The sequence below is a fragment of the Ctenopharyngodon idella genome, chromosome 8 (genome assembly GCF_019924925.1).
Source record: "Ctenopharyngodon idella isolate HZGC_01 chromosome 8, HZGC01, whole genome shotgun sequence".
NCBI lineage: Eukaryota > Metazoa > Chordata > Actinopteri > Cypriniformes > Xenocyprididae > Ctenopharyngodon > Ctenopharyngodon idella.
In genome coordinates, this window is record NC_067227.1 from 29,012,252 (window position 1) to 29,033,324 (window position 21,073).

A 21,073-nucleotide genomic window follows, 5' to 3' on the forward strand; every position below is an offset into this window, starting at 1 on the left:
TGCTGCCATGTTTCTAAAGTCATTTTTAACCCCCTGTAATCTGACTCTCAATTTGTCATTTTGACACCCCTCTACAAATATGGGTGGATTACTCAGTAAATATACATCTATGACATTTAATATTTTGGCTTTCTTCTTCATTCATGTATTTCTTTCACTAGAAAAAAAAAAAATCTAAATCAAAAATGTTTTGATTGATTTGAGTTGACAAGGAATGACCCATTTGCAATTTATGAAATTCAACACAGGTAATACACATCTATCTAATCAATTAATTAGGGTTATTATAGTTATTTTTATATACTAAAACCATTAAAAATGTGTTAACTGAAAATAAACATTAACTGAAATAAAATAATATATATATATATATATATATATATATATATATATATATATATATTTTATTCCAGCTAGCTGCCAAGGCAACATTTCTCATTTTCATTTAACTTAATGTACTAAAATAACTAATACTGAAAACAAAAGCTATTATCTATCTATCTATCTATCACTCAATCCATCATTTATTTAGATCACATAGTTTACGAGCAGCTTCTGTAATTTCCTACACCGGGCTATTGTATCCTGCTTTTACTCAGGTTGTATTAAATAATAACTTAGAGGGTGCATTAAACATTTAACACAGTATCCAAATGGAACGAAGCAGACATCTTAATTCAGTAGCTCCTGCTCCAAACGCTGCCCTGTCAAGGTCAAAGGAGAGGAAGCGTAAAGTTGGATATTAAGTCCTGGCAATGCGCATTCCACTCAGCTGCCGCCACAGACTGACCAATCGAATCTTGCACTCACTGCGAGTCTCTAAAGAGTCTTTGCTCGTTCCTTTGATCTGCACACATGCATTTCTTTCTGCACAGTAAGGCTAAAGCAGAGCGTTTATCCGGCTATCACCAGAGGGACCACGGCCAATCAACCCAACCCGGGATAAAACATTAATGCATCAGGTGATTTCTCTACAGTAACTTCAGGAACACCCACAAATATATTCATTTATTCAATTCAGACATTCATTAACATGCACGCTGAAGCATGCAACCTGATGGAGTTATCTGCTTTTTCATTGCCCGGGATTTCCAAACCACAGAAGTGCATAATTATATTTGGAAAATATGATTATGGGTTTAAAATGCCATACTTCTTGTAGCTCTGTGCATATTAACATATAAATGCAAACAGAAAGCACTGAATTTGAAAAATGAATATTACTTTTGTTGTTCCAACATGACTGCTTCCAGATTTGATTTTCTTTGGAGACTATACAACGGTCACATAGCCGGGTCTATGTAAAAGTAATTAGTTTGAGGGTTAAATGTCACTGATTAGGTTTTAAAGTTGCTGGATGGCATCACAGATAATCACAAGCTTTACGTCACAACTTTTTGTTTTTGCCCACATAAAATACACAGTCAATATCAATGTCACCAATCAGTTTAAATGCACCAATGATCATGACTGTACATCTAACCTTCACTGTAAAAAAGAATTGTTCGTTTAACTTACAGTAAGTTATCTGGTTGCCTTAAAATTTTGAGTTCATTAAAATGTAAAATTTGAGTTAATACAATGAAGGAAACTGATTTAATCAACAGAAACTCAAAATATTATGTTATCTGAACTACATTAATTATCTAAGTTAATTTGACAAAAGAAAAAGTGTTATGATAACAAATCATGAAAATAATTTTTTACAGCGTAGGTACATTTTTAGAGACAAAGCAAATGGCACTTGCCCGCTCAAAACTACTATAAGGTCTACAGGACATCTGCCATGAGAAAAATCGTAAAATCGAATCATTTATAAACAAAATAACACACCATTCCTCAACAAACCACACAATCATCACACATGAAAAATGTGTGACAAAAGTTTAATACTTGTTCAAATCAGCTTAACTAAATCAACCTTAACTGATGGTTGGCATTATTGTACATATACGTGCAGATATATTTGAAACCATAACACTGTTAGATCAAACATCTGAACATATAACATTAATGAGAACCATTTGTTTGGGAATTGCTCTTCATGAGTTGGGCAAATCTAATATAATACAGATTATATATTTGGCTTTCTATAGCAGGTGGAAAAGATCATGTCATTTTACAGAAAATACATAGACTTCTAGATAGTAATAACTCTGCACAGATACGGTTATCATCCTCTTCCAATGATCAACATCCCTACAGAAACCACTGAAGATTAATGTATAATGTGTGCATGACATTTAATGAAAAACTGCTGAAAACCTGATAGCAGGTAATATATATATGTGTGCAATGATCATGTAAGCAGGATGATGTATTGCTTCAGAGTGTTAATACGCAGCTCCTGACATTTGCATGATTAGCTCAAATATTATGAGTAATATGGTGCTATTTCCTACATTTACATAATGCATGGGAAGACCAAGATTTAGGTTGTCATTAACACTAATGTGAATCTGATATCTAAACCTGTCCACTATTGTCTCCAGACGATCATTATTCGCCCACTGTCCAAGAGCGACATATATGTAATAGCACCGAATTCATATGCCACACACGTACAAACATATCTAATGTATACAGCCTGCAACTACAAATAGTATGTGAAACAGTATGCAGTATGCAACAATACACATGACAAGTATGAGTTTGGGGCGTAACCCCCATGTCACTATATACAGATTGCAATGACCACCAACTTTTATTTAGCAGCCTTGGTTTCCAGTAGGAATTTTACCATTCACTTTCTTCATATGGGGATTTCAAATGATTCTTTAATAAAGAATAAAAATTCATGAGCCAAACCTAAGACATGACTTCTAATATTACAAACATCACAAACTTTGATTTGAAGTCAAAAATTATTTGAAATTCAGAGAATAAAGATTTTGCAAAGAACAGCAAATGACAATCAAATCATTTGTATTGATCTTGATCATTTGAATACTGACTTACAGTCATTGTTATTAGTGTAAAACAATATATTTTGGGTTTATTGCAATATATGTATATATTATATGGGTCAAAATACAATACTGGTCTACCGAGACCAGCATTGTGTTTTGACCCATATATAGAGCAATATATATATGTATATATATATAGAGAGAGAGAGAGAGAGAGAGAGAGAGACAGAGACAGAGAGTTTTATTTTATTATTTATAGGTGCCATAGTTCTTCATCAATTAAAAAAACTGACTGATGGGATACGATATTACATCAATGTATAACTGCAGAACTCATGGTAGGTTTGTCTTGAAAGGTTTATATGTAAGTATATAATCATCAAAAAACTATTTCTATATAGTGAAAATGAATGGGAATTTCACTTCCAGAACCTGAAAGACCATTGTACTCTATCCTAGTACCTCAGTGGCTCAACCAATGGCATTAGTGTTCAGGTAAACCTGTTTGAAAACCAATAAAATAAGTAGATATTGCTGCCACTTCCAGTTCATTCTTAACACTGGAAATGTAAGGTCAAGAAATGCATGTTGCATTGTGGGATATATTATCTCAGAAACTGTGCTATGGTTATATACTGGGTTTTTGCCAATTGCAGTAGCTCATTCAGGTGTTTCATGCAGAAAACTGTGCAGTAAACTTAGAACATACTGAAAAAAAATAGTAGTATGTTATGATAGTATGATATTCCGAACACAGCCTACATGTGCTATAGTGCTGAATGATTCTCATTGCATCTGTGTGGGTGTTTTCTACCCAACAACAACACGGAAAAAAGAAACCATATTGAGAAATTTTGCAAAACAGCCAAATGTTCCAGGAAAAAGTTGAAGAAATACACTCACATACACACAAAATTACTACGCTTCATCTATCCTCCTCATCCTTTCCTCTCAAATGCAGTGACACAGCGTTTCACTCTTCATCTATCACTCTGAGGGATTAAACTGCATCAATGAACAAGAGAAAACTGGACTCTGTCATTTCTACTTCCCTAAAGCCTGACAGCAAACCAATGGCCAGAGACGTGGCTGAAGACTATAGTGCAGAAATAGTACATAACTCATTCACAGCTCAGTATATGAGTAAATGACTCACTACAGAGAAGGTTTCAAGGCATAACTGAGGAAATCAAAGGTACATATTCTGTTTTTGTAGCAGGGGGTGATTCACTAACCTTACAAATGTGCATTTTTTAACATATAGGCAAGTTTCTTACCTAAAAAGCTGCTGAAATACCAAACCTGTATGCTGGTGAAATGAAAATCACTCTTTCATTTAAATTGAAATGTCTAGCTATACAAACTTTGTTCATGCAAACTTAGGGTGGCCCTACGTGTGAAGACCAAATCAATGTTAAATCATCAACTTAACTTAAATTCAAAAGAACTGTTTACACAATAGCAATAACTTAAGAAAAAACCCGGTAACACTTTAGTATGGGGAACACATATTCACTATTATTAACTTTTTAAGTTTAGATATGGGGTAGGATTTAGGGATGTAGAGTATGGTCATGCAGAATAAGACATTAATATGTGCTTTATAAGTCTTAATAAACAGCCAATATGCAAGCTAATAAGCAACTAGTTAAAAGTGAGAATTGTTCCCCATACTAAAGTGCTACCAAAAAACCTTTGTCCATATTCAAACTCATTCTTCACCGCAAAAGACTTGGTGGAACTTCTATATAAGAACACTGTCAGAATCATAAATGAGCAATGAAGCAGTAAGTGGCTTGGACCACATGGGACTTTTCCAGAAAGTTCTTAATGGATCTCATCTACTCCTTCCTTAGCTTTTTAAATACTACCAATGGAACCCGTTTCACTGCAGCCAAAGCAAACACTCGACAGTCGTAGAAAAGCTCTGTGCGTATAGAAGATCAATCTGTCGCATATTCAAAACATCTGCAGGTAAAACAGGAATGAACTTACCCAAGTGTTGTCATGGTGACTATGGTGTACCAGAAGGAGGCTGGGATGCTGGTGAAGTTGGTTCCCTTGGTGCCTTTCTCGGCGTAGAACATGACGGTTGCAAATATGATGATGGCCATGGTAAGGGAAAACAGGAGGAAGCCCAGCTCAGAAGCACAGCTCTTCAGAGTATAACCCAGGATCCGCAGGCCCTGAGAGTGACGTGAAAACTTGAAGATCCGGAAGACGCGGAACACCCTCAATGTGACAAACGCGCCACTCACGTCCTCGTTCTCAGGCATGACCAGGCCGATGTAGTAGGGCATGATGGCGACAACGTCGATTACGCTCATGACTGAGCGCATGAACTTGCAGCGGCTGGGCGCGGCGAAAAGCCTCATGAGGTACTCGAACGTGAAGATGAGCACGCAGGCCGTGTCCATGCAGAAAAACGCCAGCGAATACTTCTCACCACACGGCAAGTCTTTCTTGCTGCCTTTGAGGGGTCGGCATGGAACAGTTTCCACTACGTTCGCTATAACTGAGACGGCGATGAAGAAACCCGTGACGTAGTAGAAAACGAGCGCCATGGTGCTTGTGTGGGGGTTCTCGAAGGCGCGCCACAAGCGCTCCCGAGATGTGCTGTGAGGCGGCAGAGGGGTGTCTGTCGCCATCTCGGCCTCCGTGTCCTCAGCCAGACGCTCCTGGTTCTCCTTCTTGCGGTCCCTGTACTCTTCCATGCAGCAGTCTCCGATAATGTCCGGCACGATGCCGTAAAACGCCAGCTCCTCATCGAAGGCCTGAATGCACTCCTGCCGGGGGTAGTGAAGCTTACCCGTACGGTAGAAGTTCAAAATGTGGCGAAACATCTCTGGGTCCCTGTCGAAGAAATACTCCTGAGTGTCCTCGTTGAAGAAAAACTCCTTTTCCGAGCTGCCCAGCAGAGTGTCGGGATAGCGGTCCAGCGTGTTTTTCCATGTCTGGAAACGGAGCCCGCTCACGTTTACAAAGAGGATCTCGTCGTTGCGGCTCTTTTTGTCCACGGGCGGTTTGGGCATGGTCTTCTTGGCCAGAGGAAGCCAGCCAACAGCCGCTGCCCTGGCAAACGGTAGCCATGTTGCCACTCCGGCAGCCATCTTTAATTTGGAGGCTATACGTTGTTACTGAATCAAATATGCAAAGTCAGCCCTGAGAAGATTTTCTGAACCTTTCTGGACCAGAAAAAGTCTTTCCAAGCTAATCATCCGAGCTGAGGATCTCAGACTAGTTAAGTCTCTCGGTTGGTCTGTACATCTAAAACACTAGGAAGGAATCCTCTGAGGTAAATGGAAGTAGGCGAATGTTTTCATTATCTGCTACAAAAATTTGGGACTGTCAAAGTGTCAAAGTCATTTGAATCTCAGGATCTCCATTTATTAAAAATGATCCTGAAATAACCCATTAAAATTCATCAATTCAAGTCATTTGTTTGCAGATTGTGGCTGTTCAAAGAATCAGTTCAGCCATCTAAAGGGTTAACCCTCTTGGCCATATCTTGCAGGCTCTGCTGGAGAATACTGATTTGTTGCTGCGCTGTGCCGTTTCAAATTTTTATTAGTCAGTGATGAGGATTTCTGAAGTTAGCAAGAGACTATTTCCCCTCAACTGCGTCCATTCTTTCATTTGTAGGCGTTTTCCCTCCTTTTTATTCAATTTTTCAAGACTCTTGCCTTTATTTTTCTTTCCGTTCTTCGAGTTTCAAGTGGCTACTCAATCTCACAAGAAGCTGAGAAGGTTTTCAGAGGGAGATCTCAGAACTACAGACACCTGGACTCCATGTATGGCCGTTCCCTCATGCACCTGTCATGAAACAACACAACAAAACCTTAGGTGACGTCTGAAAGCAACATTGGACACAGTAGCTACTTTCATTAGCTTGTTTTACGTCAGAGACTGTTTAAATAAACAAGCTTTGCAGTCTGTTTACGAAATCTCTCTCACGCTACATTCATTCATGCTTTACATGGAAAAAGGTGTGGCATTACAGCTACATAGTTATATTTATAACTATATATTATGTACATAAATTATATATGTAATTATATGTAGATGCATTTGATTTACTCTCATATATACACAGTAAATAAAAACCATTTATACTTCCCTACAAATAATTTAAAAAAATGCTTTGTTTGCATTGAGAACTGTTGTTTATGAATGCAATCAGAAAAAGGCTAACAAAACTATTTGATACAAGTTCATTTTTTTGCACTCAGGTTCACAACAATCAATAAGTAATCAATAATGTGTTTCCCCACTTCTAAGCTAATGCAACTTCCTGTTGCATCTAAATGTCTCTGTATGAATGAATAACCTCCCTAAAGCAAAATCAGATGTAAAACCTACTCAAACTTTTTAGGGTAGCATCACATAACCACACGGCTGCTCTTATGGGTCCTGACGGAGGACAGGTGACCCAGCCCAGTCCCAACATAATGCATACAACATGCTCCCACAATCAAAAATCAATAACACATTACTCCACACCTCCTGCACCGTACACAAGAACATGCACGTAGAAGATGAACAGTAAATTCAGGGGTTTCCTTTAGCACTAATGCAGCTCTACAGCAAACCACTTCATGCAACTTATTCTTTTATTTTTTACTCAAACGCAAATGTAAGTGCTCCTAAATTTCCTACAATACAAACGCTAAAGTGAGCGATGAGAGCTGTAAATAACATGACACAAAAAAGTCGAGCAAGTTGCCAGCAGTAACGATAAGTAACGATCTATCTTTATAGACTTGTTACCTCTGAGACAGACGAGAGGAAGAAGCGTTCAATGTGACAGAAAGCTGATGAAAGAAAGAAAAAAGGAAAGAAACGGCAATCTCTCTGCAGCAGTCCTGGCATCTCGCATGCAGCTTGTGAAGGAGCGACCGTAACGCCTAGTCCTCCTTGCCTCTCTCTCCTCTCCTCCGCTGCTCTGTTGCATTCGTGCGCTGCCTCTCTCGCTCTTTCACTCTCTCTCTCATTTGCTTGCTCAACCTCCCCACCCTCTTTCTCTCTCTCTTTCTCTCTACACTTATACACATCCATTTAAAGCTTAATATCTCTTGCAAATGCATCCTGCCCTACAATGGGTCATAGAGAACGAGGCAAAAGCTCAGGTTTCACACAAACTGACAATACTAGATCACACAGTCTACTTGTGCCTTTTGTTGCAGCTTACTGCATTCAGACACATTGCATCCTCTCCTCTTTCAACAGATCGTTTCATGTTGCTCCACCTCTCTCGGCAGTGGGAGTAGCATGAGAATTTCATTCTTATTTCAATTTCCTCAACTGTTTCCGTGCACAATGGGGTGCCATCACACTTCTGAAAGAAGTCTGTAAGGAATTTGCTGGGGAACTCCTCAAAATCATTGAAAAAGATGAGAAAACTCTGGGAGATGCTATGTGAGGTTTACATTACTGATATATACTGTACAACAATATTGTCCAATTTCATTTCAGCAATTTTGTGTCTCATTTGCCATTATAAAATTGTATTATACACATTATCAGTTAAATGTTTGGACACTCTAGACTGAATTTATGTTTCTATTTATGAGCGTACAAATCTTTTTATTTAAAACTGCTTTTCAACCAGGGGGCCAGGGCTCACTAGGGGGCCTCCAAGTAAGAGCTTTGAAAGTTGTTTACATTAATTACTATTGTAATGTTATGTAGGTAATTTAACGCCATCTTTTGTGATGCTTTACAGACTCTGCTCTAGCTGTGCGCGTTTATGTGTTTTGGAGGAGGCGTGGCTTGGGAGACGCTCTGAAGAGAGGGTGGGATCTCAAGCTTTCAAAGCTAGCTTGCTATTGCTAGCCTCTCCGAAACTGTCTACCCTACCTTTAAAGGGTTAGTTCACCCAAAAATGAAAATAATGTAATTTATTACTTATCCTCAAGCCGTTCTACACCTGTAAGACCTTCATTCATCTTCGGAACACAAATTAAGATATTTTTGATGAAATCCGGTGGCTCAGTGAGGCCTCCATTGCCAGCAAGTTATCTTAAACTTTCAGTGCCCAGAAGACGTATTTAAAACAGTTCATGTGACTACAGTGGTTCAACCTTAATATTATAAAGCAACGAGAATACTTTTTGTGCACCAAAAAAACAAAATAACGACTTTTCAACAACATCTAGTGATGGGCAATTTCAAAACACTGCTTCGAGGCCTCACTGAGCCATCGGATTTTATCAAAAATATCTTAATTTGTGTTCTGAAGATAAACGAAGGTCTTACGGGTGTGGAATGACATGAGGGTGAGTAATAAATGACAGAATTTTCATTTTTGGGTGAACTAACCCTTTAAAATAAGCTAAAAACTAAAACAAAATCAAGACTTAAATCACCCCTCAACAAAGGTTTTTCCCCACGGTTTTGGAAAACTTGCATATATGAATTTAAAAAGTGTTATTTCTAGACCTGGAAAAGTCAAGCAAATTAAAACTTAAAATTCTAGGGGCATTTTTATAATGAATATACATTTTAGTATTTTTTTTAGGCCAAGACAGAAATTGTGAATAAAAATGTTTTCATAAAAATGTTTTATAAAATATATATATGTTGACAATGTGAGGGCCTTGTCAAAAGTCAAAAAGGTTGAGAACCATTGATCTAAAAACTTGAAATTTGTTTCTGTTAACATAAATCGTTCTTACACATACATTTCTTTGCAAAACTAATATTATAATGGGCTTTATACTGAATGTCACATGAACAAACAGAAAAACAGGTCTCACTGCATCTGCAAAAAGTGTTAATGACAGTATGAATTGGCGGCGATATCTATGAACTTTTAAGACAATCAGCTAGTTCTTTTTATTGTTGGCATTTTATTCGATTTAAATATCTAAATGTTCGTGAGAAGAAGAAAAATAAAAAACTTTTAGATATCAATCTGCATGCGTTGGACATCGATTTCAACCTTTGTTCTCATGAATAATACAGTATGTAGACTAAAGTAGAGTTTGTGAATGTAAACTAGTGGTTGACTGATATGAGTTTTCAATGGATTAGGCCATTATCATCTTTGCATGCTCATTTGAAGGTATCTTGAGTAAAACGGCTCTATATTTAACAAACCACATACAAAAGATCTGAACTGGTAGTGACCCGTTTGTGACCAGAACACGGAAGTTTGTTGTGCATAACCCTTATTTTTAAGGATAGCAGAGCAAAAGCAGTCAACAAGTGTGCAGCATACATACCATTTAAAAAGCATCCCAGCATGCACTCTATGTAGCTGGTTGATGAATGTCCAGACCGTGTAGAGCTGGAATCTAGACAAAAAAAAAAAAAAAAAATTCATTGGTTTAATATTCTTTGGTCAATTCTCATACTTCCATTTGTGCAATTTCATAGTTGTAATAACTTTTTATTATAAAATATGGAAATATTAATAATAAAGAATGAGTAGGTGTGTCCAAACCTTTCACTGGCATATACAGCAATCAGCCATCTTGATCTCTAGATATCAGTAATGGCATAATCAATTGAAACCCCCTATCAGTCAACCACTAGTTTACATTCACAAACTGTTCTTTAGTCTACATACTGTATTATTTATGAGGACAAAGGTTGAATTCAGCAGAGTGACACTCATCCGTTTAGCATTTATAACGACTGCGCTTTCCACTGCTGTTTTGCAGATGCAACACACATGCATGTGACTGGGGTCCTGAATGGCTTGCTGTGCTTCACCTAAAATAGCGGGATTTGCTTGCATTGGTATTTATATCTGTCTTGTTTACCCTGTGGAATTAACCATTTAATGTAATAGCATACTGTACACACATGCACGTAAACATTGTCTGGTTTCAATTATAGAGCAGGCATTAAATTTCTTACTGAAGTGTCACGTTAGGGACAGATTGACAGGATTTGCAATTCCATTTGGAGCCACTAGTGGCACAAAAACTACACACTTCAACTCCACAGCAAATTTATAGTCTCTTTTGGCATGTCAATCCTTTCGATCAAGCCTTACTTTAAAATGAAGCACTCTCTTGGCTTCCTCCAAAGCCTACTTGAAGGAAGAAATAGTTGCTTCTGTAATTCCCAGTGATAGCATCTGTTATGAGGATTGAACTAAAGGTGTTTTCAGGGCGTAACGATTGATTCTGTGGAAGTATTACAGTTTCAATATAGAGAATAGAAAAAGCACGTACTCTCACACAAGAGGAACTCACTGGAATAGAGTGAAGTAAGCCAAAATGATGGCAGAATTGATTCCTGGATCCTCAAATCAATGGATGTGTTACAGTTGGAGTCTTCAAAGGAATCCTGGGAACAAAACAGGTCAACATTGCAAGAGGTTAGATTAAAAAAGGGGGAACAAATCTATTTAAGTGTTATTGTGCATGCAGTTTCATTCTTTTCAAGAATAGCAAATAAGGCAACATTTTAAATTGGATATTTCAGATGCTGAGTTACATATTTTGCCTCATCAGAATGAGATTAATACAGACTACAATGTGAAATTTTGCTTCATGTAGGGACACACGGTGAACAGAAGAGTGGTAGTGCATGGAGTACAAGAGCAGATCTGTACAAAAACATTAATAATTTACTGATTTCACAAAGATCCAGAAGAAAGGTGAAAAAAAAAAAAGGCTACAGTACATGAACGAGACCTCAGGATTGTTTCTATCTTTGAATTTTCTGAGTGAATGTCAATTTCCACTTCCTGAGACTCCCATGGGACATCTCAGAAATGATCGAAAGTTCACATTAACTAAAGCAAATGAACTGACCATGCGTTAACTGCAATGCATTACTGTGTTCAACATATTAATAAATGACATGTTATATTAATTGGACTTGTTTTGTATATTTTTCTAACTCTAATTAACCAATTTTTTCTGCTTCGTGGGTGACAGTGTGACAGATTCTCAAAGTCTGTTAAAGAAACAGTTCACCCAAAAATGAAATTCTGTCAACTCACACTTACCATCATGTCATCCCAAAACCGGTATGACTTTCTGTCGTACATGATAAATAGGTAGAAATGGTTATCCAGGGATGTTAAGCTTAAAAAAGGACACCATAAGCACACCAAAAAGTCATCACAACTCATTAGATTGCTTTGTGGAAAGTAAAGAACCAAATTTAACTCTTTATTCACTGAAAATATAATCTCTTTCATACTTCAAACTACATGCAAGAATACGAATTTTAGTCCTTTTTTGGAGCTTGAAAGCTTGGGCTTATTGTAACATTCTTTAACATTTCTGTAACACTATATTTTACAGTGTCGTAGTTGCACGTTACTACATGTCCTTACTATAGTAATAACAGTAAATTATGCATAGTTACAAGTAACTAACCCTAAATCAAACCCTAACTGTAACTCTATAGTAAGTACATGTAGTTAATTAATAGTACTCAGTACTTATTTGAGTAATTACAATGTAACTACGGCACTGTAAAATAAAGTGTAACCAACATTTCTTTTTATATGTTCCACAGAAGACCATCAAAAATATCAATTCAATCCACAACAAGGCTTTTATGGAATGAGGGTATTTCCTTCATAACAGAAACAATAAAAAAAACTTTAGTTACTTCACATATGGAGAAATGAATTATTGTTGGAGAGGCTGAAATTACAGTGAGAGCCGTTGCGTCATACTTCTGGTGTCTTTCTATGAATGATTGAAGAAGATGGGGAAAAGCTTTCCTGCATGTCTCTGCACTTTACTGGAATACTTCACTCCACAACAGAGGCCAAAATACTGTAAGATGCTAAAAAGGTATGCTAAATGTACCTCAACGCAACTGAAATCAAACCTATCAATATGACTGAGTAAATTATACTGTTATATCCCTCTGATACACACAGCATAGCAAAACACTTGCTTAAAGTATATAAATACTAACACTATTTTTCCACTAAATATGGCTTAATAATTACATATAACAGCAGCTCACATTTAGAAATGTATCATTGTGAAGCAATAAAAGAATCTAAGCTTTTACTGTGAAATCTACTGTATTGTAAATATCAATTTTCATATCTTACCGGAGGTCAATGAGGTGTGGGAATAGTCCAGGACCATCAAAATTTAGAGAGTAGAAGTTGAATACACGAACACATCCACGTCTACTGTAGCATACTGGGAAGGCTCCTCAAGAGTCAAAAACCTAGAAAGTCAATGCATATGTAATATTATACCTAATTATAACAGTGATGACATTTCGCAACCTTCTAAAATTCACCTCCAAAGAAACATACATAAACATCATGATTTTATAACCAGTGACGTCCTAAAATGTTTCAGCGCATTATCACGGTAAAAAATTGTTGCAAAATGCTAAATCATAATACAGTTATATAAATATAGGCCTATTATAATATATATCATTATCATTATATTTTAATATATATATAATAATATCATTATACAGTATATTTATATATATATATATATATATTCCAAAATGTATTCAGACACCTTGAACATTTCATTCATTAATACAGTTTATTCACTATAGTTTAAAAAAAAAAATGGTAATAAAATACGACAAGATCTCAGAGTTAAACTGTGTCAGAAAAAATAATCTTAATTATGTCAGATAACACTTCAGCAAAACATGGTCAGGTCAAAGTGTCTGAAAAATGATCAATTTTACTGGTAGTCCACTGTATGAAGAATTTTTGGGTATAATATGTCACAGTTTACTTTATTTTGCTATCCTCACTTACATAAATGAACTATAGTGTCCTGTACCCACCAGTAAAAATATATCAAAAATATCGAAAATGTCTGAATAATTTTTGGTTTGACTGTATATACTACTGTATACTAATGTTAATGTTTGTCATACAGACCCATTAAAATATCTGTAATATATTTATAGCCTATAAATATATGAATTACATTTGTGATGGGTCTGTATGACAAACATTTATATTATTTCAGCGTTTTTTTTTTTATAGTGATACAATGTGTATTCTGTGTTATTATTAAACTTCTTTATATTAAATACTTGAGGGATACTGAAGCAGTGTATTTAATATGGTTGCAACAGCCTTTTAATTCATATTTCTAATTAAAATCATTATTAATATATTCAGATTTTATATAATTATTATTATCTTTTATGTATTTAAAGCGGCCTTTTGCACACACCACACTACTATTAGTGATATCTACTACACCATCATCACTAATGGATGTGCACCAGTACGACATACTAGATGGGTAAGGTTATAAGCTTGAGCAAAATCGCTCTTTAAGAAGCAAGTACTCATTCTCAAATCCAGTTTACTGTCCATAATATATTTGTGTGGCAGTCAGAGCATCAGTGCAGACACTATTGAGAAATGAAATGTGAAAGCTCGCAACTCAGAAAAGGGTAAAAATTCTGCCAAACTTACCAGTTAAAAGCCTCAAATATGAGATCAGGAATATAGTCGAGATAGCATTTGACAGCATGCTTAAAATTCAGAGCACAGCCTTCTAAATCTACTAGTCCTCTGGGAAGACAACCAGCACAACACACTGGATCCATTTATGCGACAACTGCAGAACTCTACCACTAAAACACATTCAACCCTCACCCTATAAAAGTCAGACTGTCTTCACCGTCACCAAGATAAACAGACGGGAAGAGGCACCAGTAGAAAACACCGCTTAAATAAAATAAATGCCAGTGAAGTGTGTTGGTCTTTACTGAAACATCTTTAAAAACAAGGTACAGTTGTATTTGACTATTTTTCATTCTGAGCTGGTGCTGCATAGTAAGTAGATTACCCCGGAGCCCACAGCAAAAATCATTTTCCACAGCTAGTGAATCATTATTGAAAACATTGTGTCCACTTTGCTAAATAGTCAGCATACTCACATTAACTAAATAGTCAGTATTCTCACATTAACTGATATTTTTATTCCTTCAGCACATAGAAAATTCAAACAAAACCGACAAAAATGCTGTTGCTGCCTTTACATCTGAATCCAATGTTTGTGTCACATCCTGTCCACTAAGATGCCTGAAATTGGTCCAATTTGAATGGCATCAGATGCATTTGCATGGAAAATTAATAATAGTGTAACACAATAAAATGCCATGGGACAAAGTAGCTAAAAGGAGTAAACGTATATATAAATGTCAATTAGTTTCAACTCGAGGAACGCTTGGTTATTGCTAAACTCACTTGAGTATCTTCTATATGTGATATTAGGAAGCTGTTGCATCATATTTCAAAGCAAATATAATGCACAGCTAGTAGTATTTTACTATATACAATACATAGAATTAGTAATAATGATCCATGCACTAAAACGGACATACAAGTCTGAGTTTGACCGGCAGTACATATTTAGGCACAAAAACAAGGAATATGCATCTTTAATAAAAGTTTAATCTTCGCTGCAATGCCGCTGGAGTTTCACTCTGCCCTCCAAAACAATCTAATTGATGGATGTGTGTAGTCCACACTTTTATGCAGATAAAAAGCGCCAGGCCTGCTGCTGATGTTATTACAGGGACTGTTATCGTGTGCTGTGAATGAGCGATGGGCGGCACTGAGGACTCTGGGAGCAGGGGAACACATAAACTTTCGCTTGCATGTCACATTTTTACCTCCCTGGAGGGACTCTTCATTTGAGGGTCAGCTCTCTACTGAAGCAGTGTTTGCTTGTCACAGGGAGCTTTACTAAAGCACATACCATCATCACATATTAACCCCTATTTACCATACTAACCACTGTTTCCAGTGTAAATTTTTATGTATATACAGTATGTATTTGTATAATTCTATTTTAGAATTACTATATATTATAATTGTTTAAAATTAATTTTTAAGTATATTTTGTATACCTATATATATATATATATATATTACTAGTTTACTAGTGGGTACAGGACACTATAGTTCATTTATGTAAGTGAGGATAGCAAAATAAAGTAAACTGTGACATATTATTCCCAAAAACTCTTCATACAGTGGACTACCAGTAAAAATTGATAAGAATTTGGAACCAAAAATTATTCAGACACTTTGACCTGACCATGTTTTGCTTAAGTGTTATCTGACATAATTAAGATTATGTATATATAATTAAGATGTGTACATATATATTTATACAGGCATACATGATACATACACACAATTTATTCCTGTGATCAAAGCTGAATTTTCAGCATTATTACTCCAGTCTTCAGTGTCACATGATCCTTCAGAAATCATTCTAATATGCTGATTTGCTGCCGACAAAATATTGATTATTATTATCAAAGTTGAAAACAGCTGCTTAACATTTGTGGAAATGGTGATACTTTTTCAGGATTCTCTGATGAATAGAAAGTTCAATGAACAGCATTTATTTGTTTTTATTACATTTATTAATTCAATTTTTTAAAGCATTTAATAAATATAAATCTTTTGTAACATTATAAATGTCTTCGCTGTCACTTTTGATCAATTTAATGCATCCTTGATTAACAAAAATATTAGTATTAATTAACACTAATAATAAGAAATGTTTCTTGAGCAGCAAATCAGGATTAGAATGATTTCTGAAGGATCATGTGGCACTGAAGACTGGAGTAATGATGCTGAAAATTCAGCTTTGCATCACAGAAATAAATTACACTTTTAAATGTATTAACATAGAAAACAATTATTTTAAATTATAATAATATTTCAAAATATTACTGTATTTTTTATTAAATAAATGTAGCCTTGGTGAGCATAAGAGACTTCTTTCTAAAACACAAAAAAATTTTAATGTTTCCAAACAATTTGTAAAATTATATTTTATAATTTTATTTATTTATATATAATTATAAAAATAATTTATATAATTTTATAATTTATATAATTTCTAAATAATTATAAAATATAATTATACAAATGTTAATTATTATAATGATACATTTTATTATTAAATTATGGTAATTATAATTTCAATCAATATACCACTCTTTCTAAAAATTATTGTTACTTCTTGACAGCATAATGAATAATAATGGACATCTTTCAAACAGTGCAAAATGCTTTCACAATCTTTCTGTAATTTCAATGTCTTATTTTACTTAGTTACTACTAGATTTTAAGTGGAAAATATATGCCTGTGCAAAACTCTCCACCACAGTGTTAGAGTGTTCTGGGTGGTTGCCATGTGGTTGCTAAGGTGTTCTCAGTGGTTTTTAGCAGGCTGCCATGTGGTTGCGAGAAGGTTACTTACTGGTCCACAACGAGACTCCATCCCCAAATCTTTGATATTCTGGTCTCCAGATATGACTCAGGTCCCTCCCTCAAATGTAAATCTGTGGGCTTTATCATCTGCAATGCAAACATTATAATTAATATTACATAAAATATATTTACAAGACATACAATATAATTTGATGTATCTTTCATGTACATAGCACACAGCACAAATTTTAATACTTATGGTTAGGGCTTCTGAACAAACTTCTGAAATAACTTGTATGTTGGCAAAAACAAGTAATTTGTGTAAGCTAGCTTGTTATATGAACAAAACGTAATAATCTAGCATGGGATATGATGTACATTCTGGGATGTCGGGATATTTTACTGAATGTTGTGCAGATAAGCTCCCTGCCTAATAACATTTGACAGCATGTTTCCGTTGTTAATGGCAAAGCAATGGAAAGTGCTTTGAGTGCAACTCAACAAGATCCTTTAGAGAAAAAAAGAAAAAAAGAAAAAAACAACTGGGGAGACTTAAAACAAAACTTGGAAAAGTAAACCTACTTAAACTTTATCTCTATTTGCCTTAATGTGCACATTCTTTTCAGAGATAATGTAGAAAAGCATGACATTATTGTCCTTAACATTTATTCTTAGTACACAGACAAAGTTGCCAAAGATGTCGGTTTTAGTTGCCATGGTTCAGATCTTTCTAACAGAACAAGGGTTATTTCTTCTCCGGTGATTCAGATGTTTTTATAATGATGTACATTAGCAGGCTAAAAAAATCCTCGCAGACACTCCACCATACTGACTCCAGTGAAAAATCACTTCGTTTTCCCATCAGCCCTTATCTTTTTCTCATTCGAAAGAGTGTTTTCCTCATGCAAGTTCTCCTCTCTTGACTCATCAACTTGATTAGATTTCAATTACGCCACCCTCGCCCCCCCTTTCCAGGACAGACCGAAAGCTAGCGTGAGGAAACCCTGCTGAGTCGAGTATTGACATAGAGATAGAGAGGGGGAGAGAGCTGAATATAAAGGAAAGAAACATTATTTATTCATTATGACTCTATAATGATTCCTATTACCCCATAGATTGCCTTCTTTTAATGGCCACTCTCGTTTGCCCCCTCTATATTTCTCCTCCATCATTTTTATTCACTACAGCAAAACGTCAATGCGGAAACAGCGGACACTGGTAGAGTTTGAGAGTGAAGTGCCGTTTGAAGGCTAGCTTCATATCAGCATGAGATTCTGGTATGAAACGGCCACTTCGACAGAAAGTGGGATGTAAAGTGACCAAGCAATTTTCACTTATTGTTTCATAGCATTTTGGGTCAGGTAAATCTGACATTGGATGTGGCTCTGATAGCAAAACAGAACATTTACAGAAGGTGGTCAAACATATCCTACCTTGCCCCAAACGCCACCCTCAGCCCTCACCATCCTCCTTAAAGCCTACGCATGGACTGCTGGGTAATAGTCCACGGTGAAGTCCTTCTATTTTTCCTGTTCCTTCTTTTTTCTACATCTGATTGTAGAGGGGGAAAAACAATTTAGACATCCTACTTCTGAAGGTCTACACTGAGGTCAGGGTTGTTACAAGACTCACAAATCGTAACAGATGTTTTCTTTAGATGTACTTTACGTCTTTGATTTTATATAGGTATTGCTCAGCACGGCTGGAAAGTTATACTGGCCAATCAGAGGCCAGGATCGAAATGATCCATTTTATAAACATTTATTTTAGAGCTGCATTCAAAGTAAAACCATAAAACCCAATTATTTCAAACAATCCATCCATCTATTCCTCCATCAATTTATCAATTCCTTCATCAATCCATCCATCCATCTATTCCTTTATCAATCCATCCATCCATCCAACTGTTTTATCGACTGATATTTAAAACTCCTTTGGAACTTGGAACTCCTACAAACTCAAATTGAGTGAATCATTATCAGTTATCTTTAATTAATGTTCTTAAAAGCCTGACTCATCCATATTGTTAGAATCAGTAGTGCACTCTTCTTCTGGCCTTTTCTGAAGACATGAAGCATAAATCAGAATTGTGACATTTATGCATAAGTTCAATAATATTACTATAAACACTTCCAAATAAACAACTGCAGTAATATAATCAATGCCAGTATCTATTAAAATTACAAACAAGAAATGCATCACAGCAGTTTTAAAACTGCCATATGGAAACATTTATATTTTTCATTATTATTTAATTGTCTATCATCTATATCTATATCTATAACATTATATATATACATATACATATACATACACACACACACACACACACACACACACACACACACAAGGATTTGAGCGAGTTTGACAAGAGCCAAATTTGTGATGGCTAGATGACTGGGTCAGAGCATCTCCAAAATTACAGCTCTTGTGGGGTGTTCCCGGTCTGCAGTGGTCAGTATCTATCAAAAGTGGTCCAAGGAAGGAACAGTGGTGAACCGGCGACAGGGTCATGGGCGGCCAAGGCTCGTTGATGCACGTGGGGAGCGAAGGCTGGCCCGTGTGGTCCGATCCCGCAGACGAGCTACTGTAGCTCAAGAAGTTAATGCTGGTTCTGATAGAAAGGTGTCAGAATACACAGTGCATCGCAGTTTGTTGCGTATGGGGCTGCATAGCCGCAGACCAGTCAGGGTGCCCATGCTGACCTCTGTCCACCGCCGAAAGCACCAACAGTGGGCACGTGAGCATCAGAACTGGACCACGGAGCAATGGAAGAAGGTGGCCTGGTCTGATGAATCACGTTTTCTTTTACATCACATGGACGGCCGGGTGCATGTGTGTCTGGGGTGCCTAGGGAACACATGGCACCAGGATGCACTATGGGAAGAAGGCGAGCCAGCAGTGTGATGCTTTGGGCAATGTTCTGCTGGGAAACCTTGGGTTTTGTCATCCATGTTGATGTTACTTTGACACGTACCACCTACCTAAGCATTGTTGCAGACCATGTACACCCTTTCATGGAAACGGTATTCCCTGGTGGCTGTGGCCTCTTTCAGCAGGATAATGCGCAGTGCCACAAAGCAAAAATGGTTCAGGAATGGTTTGAGGAGCACAACAATGAGTTTGAGGTGTTGACTTGGCCTCCAAATTCCCCAGATCTCAATCCAATCGAGCATCTGTGGGATGTGCCAAACAAACAAGTCCGATCCATGGAGGCCCCACCTGTAAAAAGCACATTATTACACAATTTTGTTCTTAAAGGGTTAGTTCACCCAAAAATGAAAATAATGTCATTTATTACTCACACCCGTAAGACCTTCGTTAATCTTCAGAACGCAAATTAAGATATTTTTGTTGAAATCCGATGGCTCAGTGAGGCCTGCATAGCCAGCAATGACATTTCCTCTCTCAAGATCCATTAATGTACCTAAAACATATTTAAATCAGTTCATGTGAGTACAGTGGTTCAATATTAATATTATAAAGCGACGAGAATATTTTTGGTGCGCCAAAAAAAACAAAATAATGACTTATATAGTGATGGCCGATTTCAAAACACTGCTTCCTGAAGCTTCGGAGCGTTATGAATCAGCGTGTCGAATCAGAGGTTCGGAGCGCCAAAGTCACGTGATTTCAGCAGTTTGGCGGTTTGACACACGATCCGAATCATGATTCATAACGCTCCGAAGCTTCAGGAAGCAGTGTTTTGAAATCGGCCATCACTATATAAGTCGTTATTTTGTTTTTTTGGCGCACCAAAAATATTCTCGTCGCTTTATAATATTCATATTGAACCACTGTACTCACATGAACTGATTTAAATGTGTTTTTAGTACATTAATGGATCTTGAGAGAGGAAATGTCATTGCTGGCGATGCAGGCCTCACTGAGCCATCGGATTTCAACAAAAATATCTTAATTTGTGTTCCAAAGATAAACGAAGGTCTTACGGGTGTGGAACAGCATGAGGGTGAGTAATAAATTACATTATTTTCATTTTTGGGTG

The 21,073-nt window shown here is 36.4% G+C and overlaps 1 protein-coding gene across 2 annotated transcripts in view; it reads right to left on the reverse strand.

Moving 5' to 3' along the window:
• The window catches only part of kcnd1 (potassium voltage-gated channel, Shal-related subfamily, member 1), a 70,306-nt gene extending 59,900 nt beyond the window's left edge, over window positions 1–10,406 (reverse strand). The window contains exons 1-2 of one of the 2 annotated variants that reach the window (XM_051904227.1): window positions 10,133–10,406; window positions 4,905–6,722 (exon numbers count right to left, since the gene is read on the reverse strand). In XM_051904227.1, the coding sequence (XP_051760187.1) occupies window positions 4,905–6,019 (1,115 nt within the window). In that variant the 5' untranslated portion in view covers window positions 6,020–6,722; window positions 10,133–10,406. Of the gene's footprint in view, window positions 1–4,904; window positions 6,723–7,676; window positions 8,014–10,132 lie in introns of those variants that run through there. The other variant, XM_051904226.1, reaches the window with a different exon arrangement.
• Window positions 10,407–21,073: the final 10,667 nt, after the last annotated feature.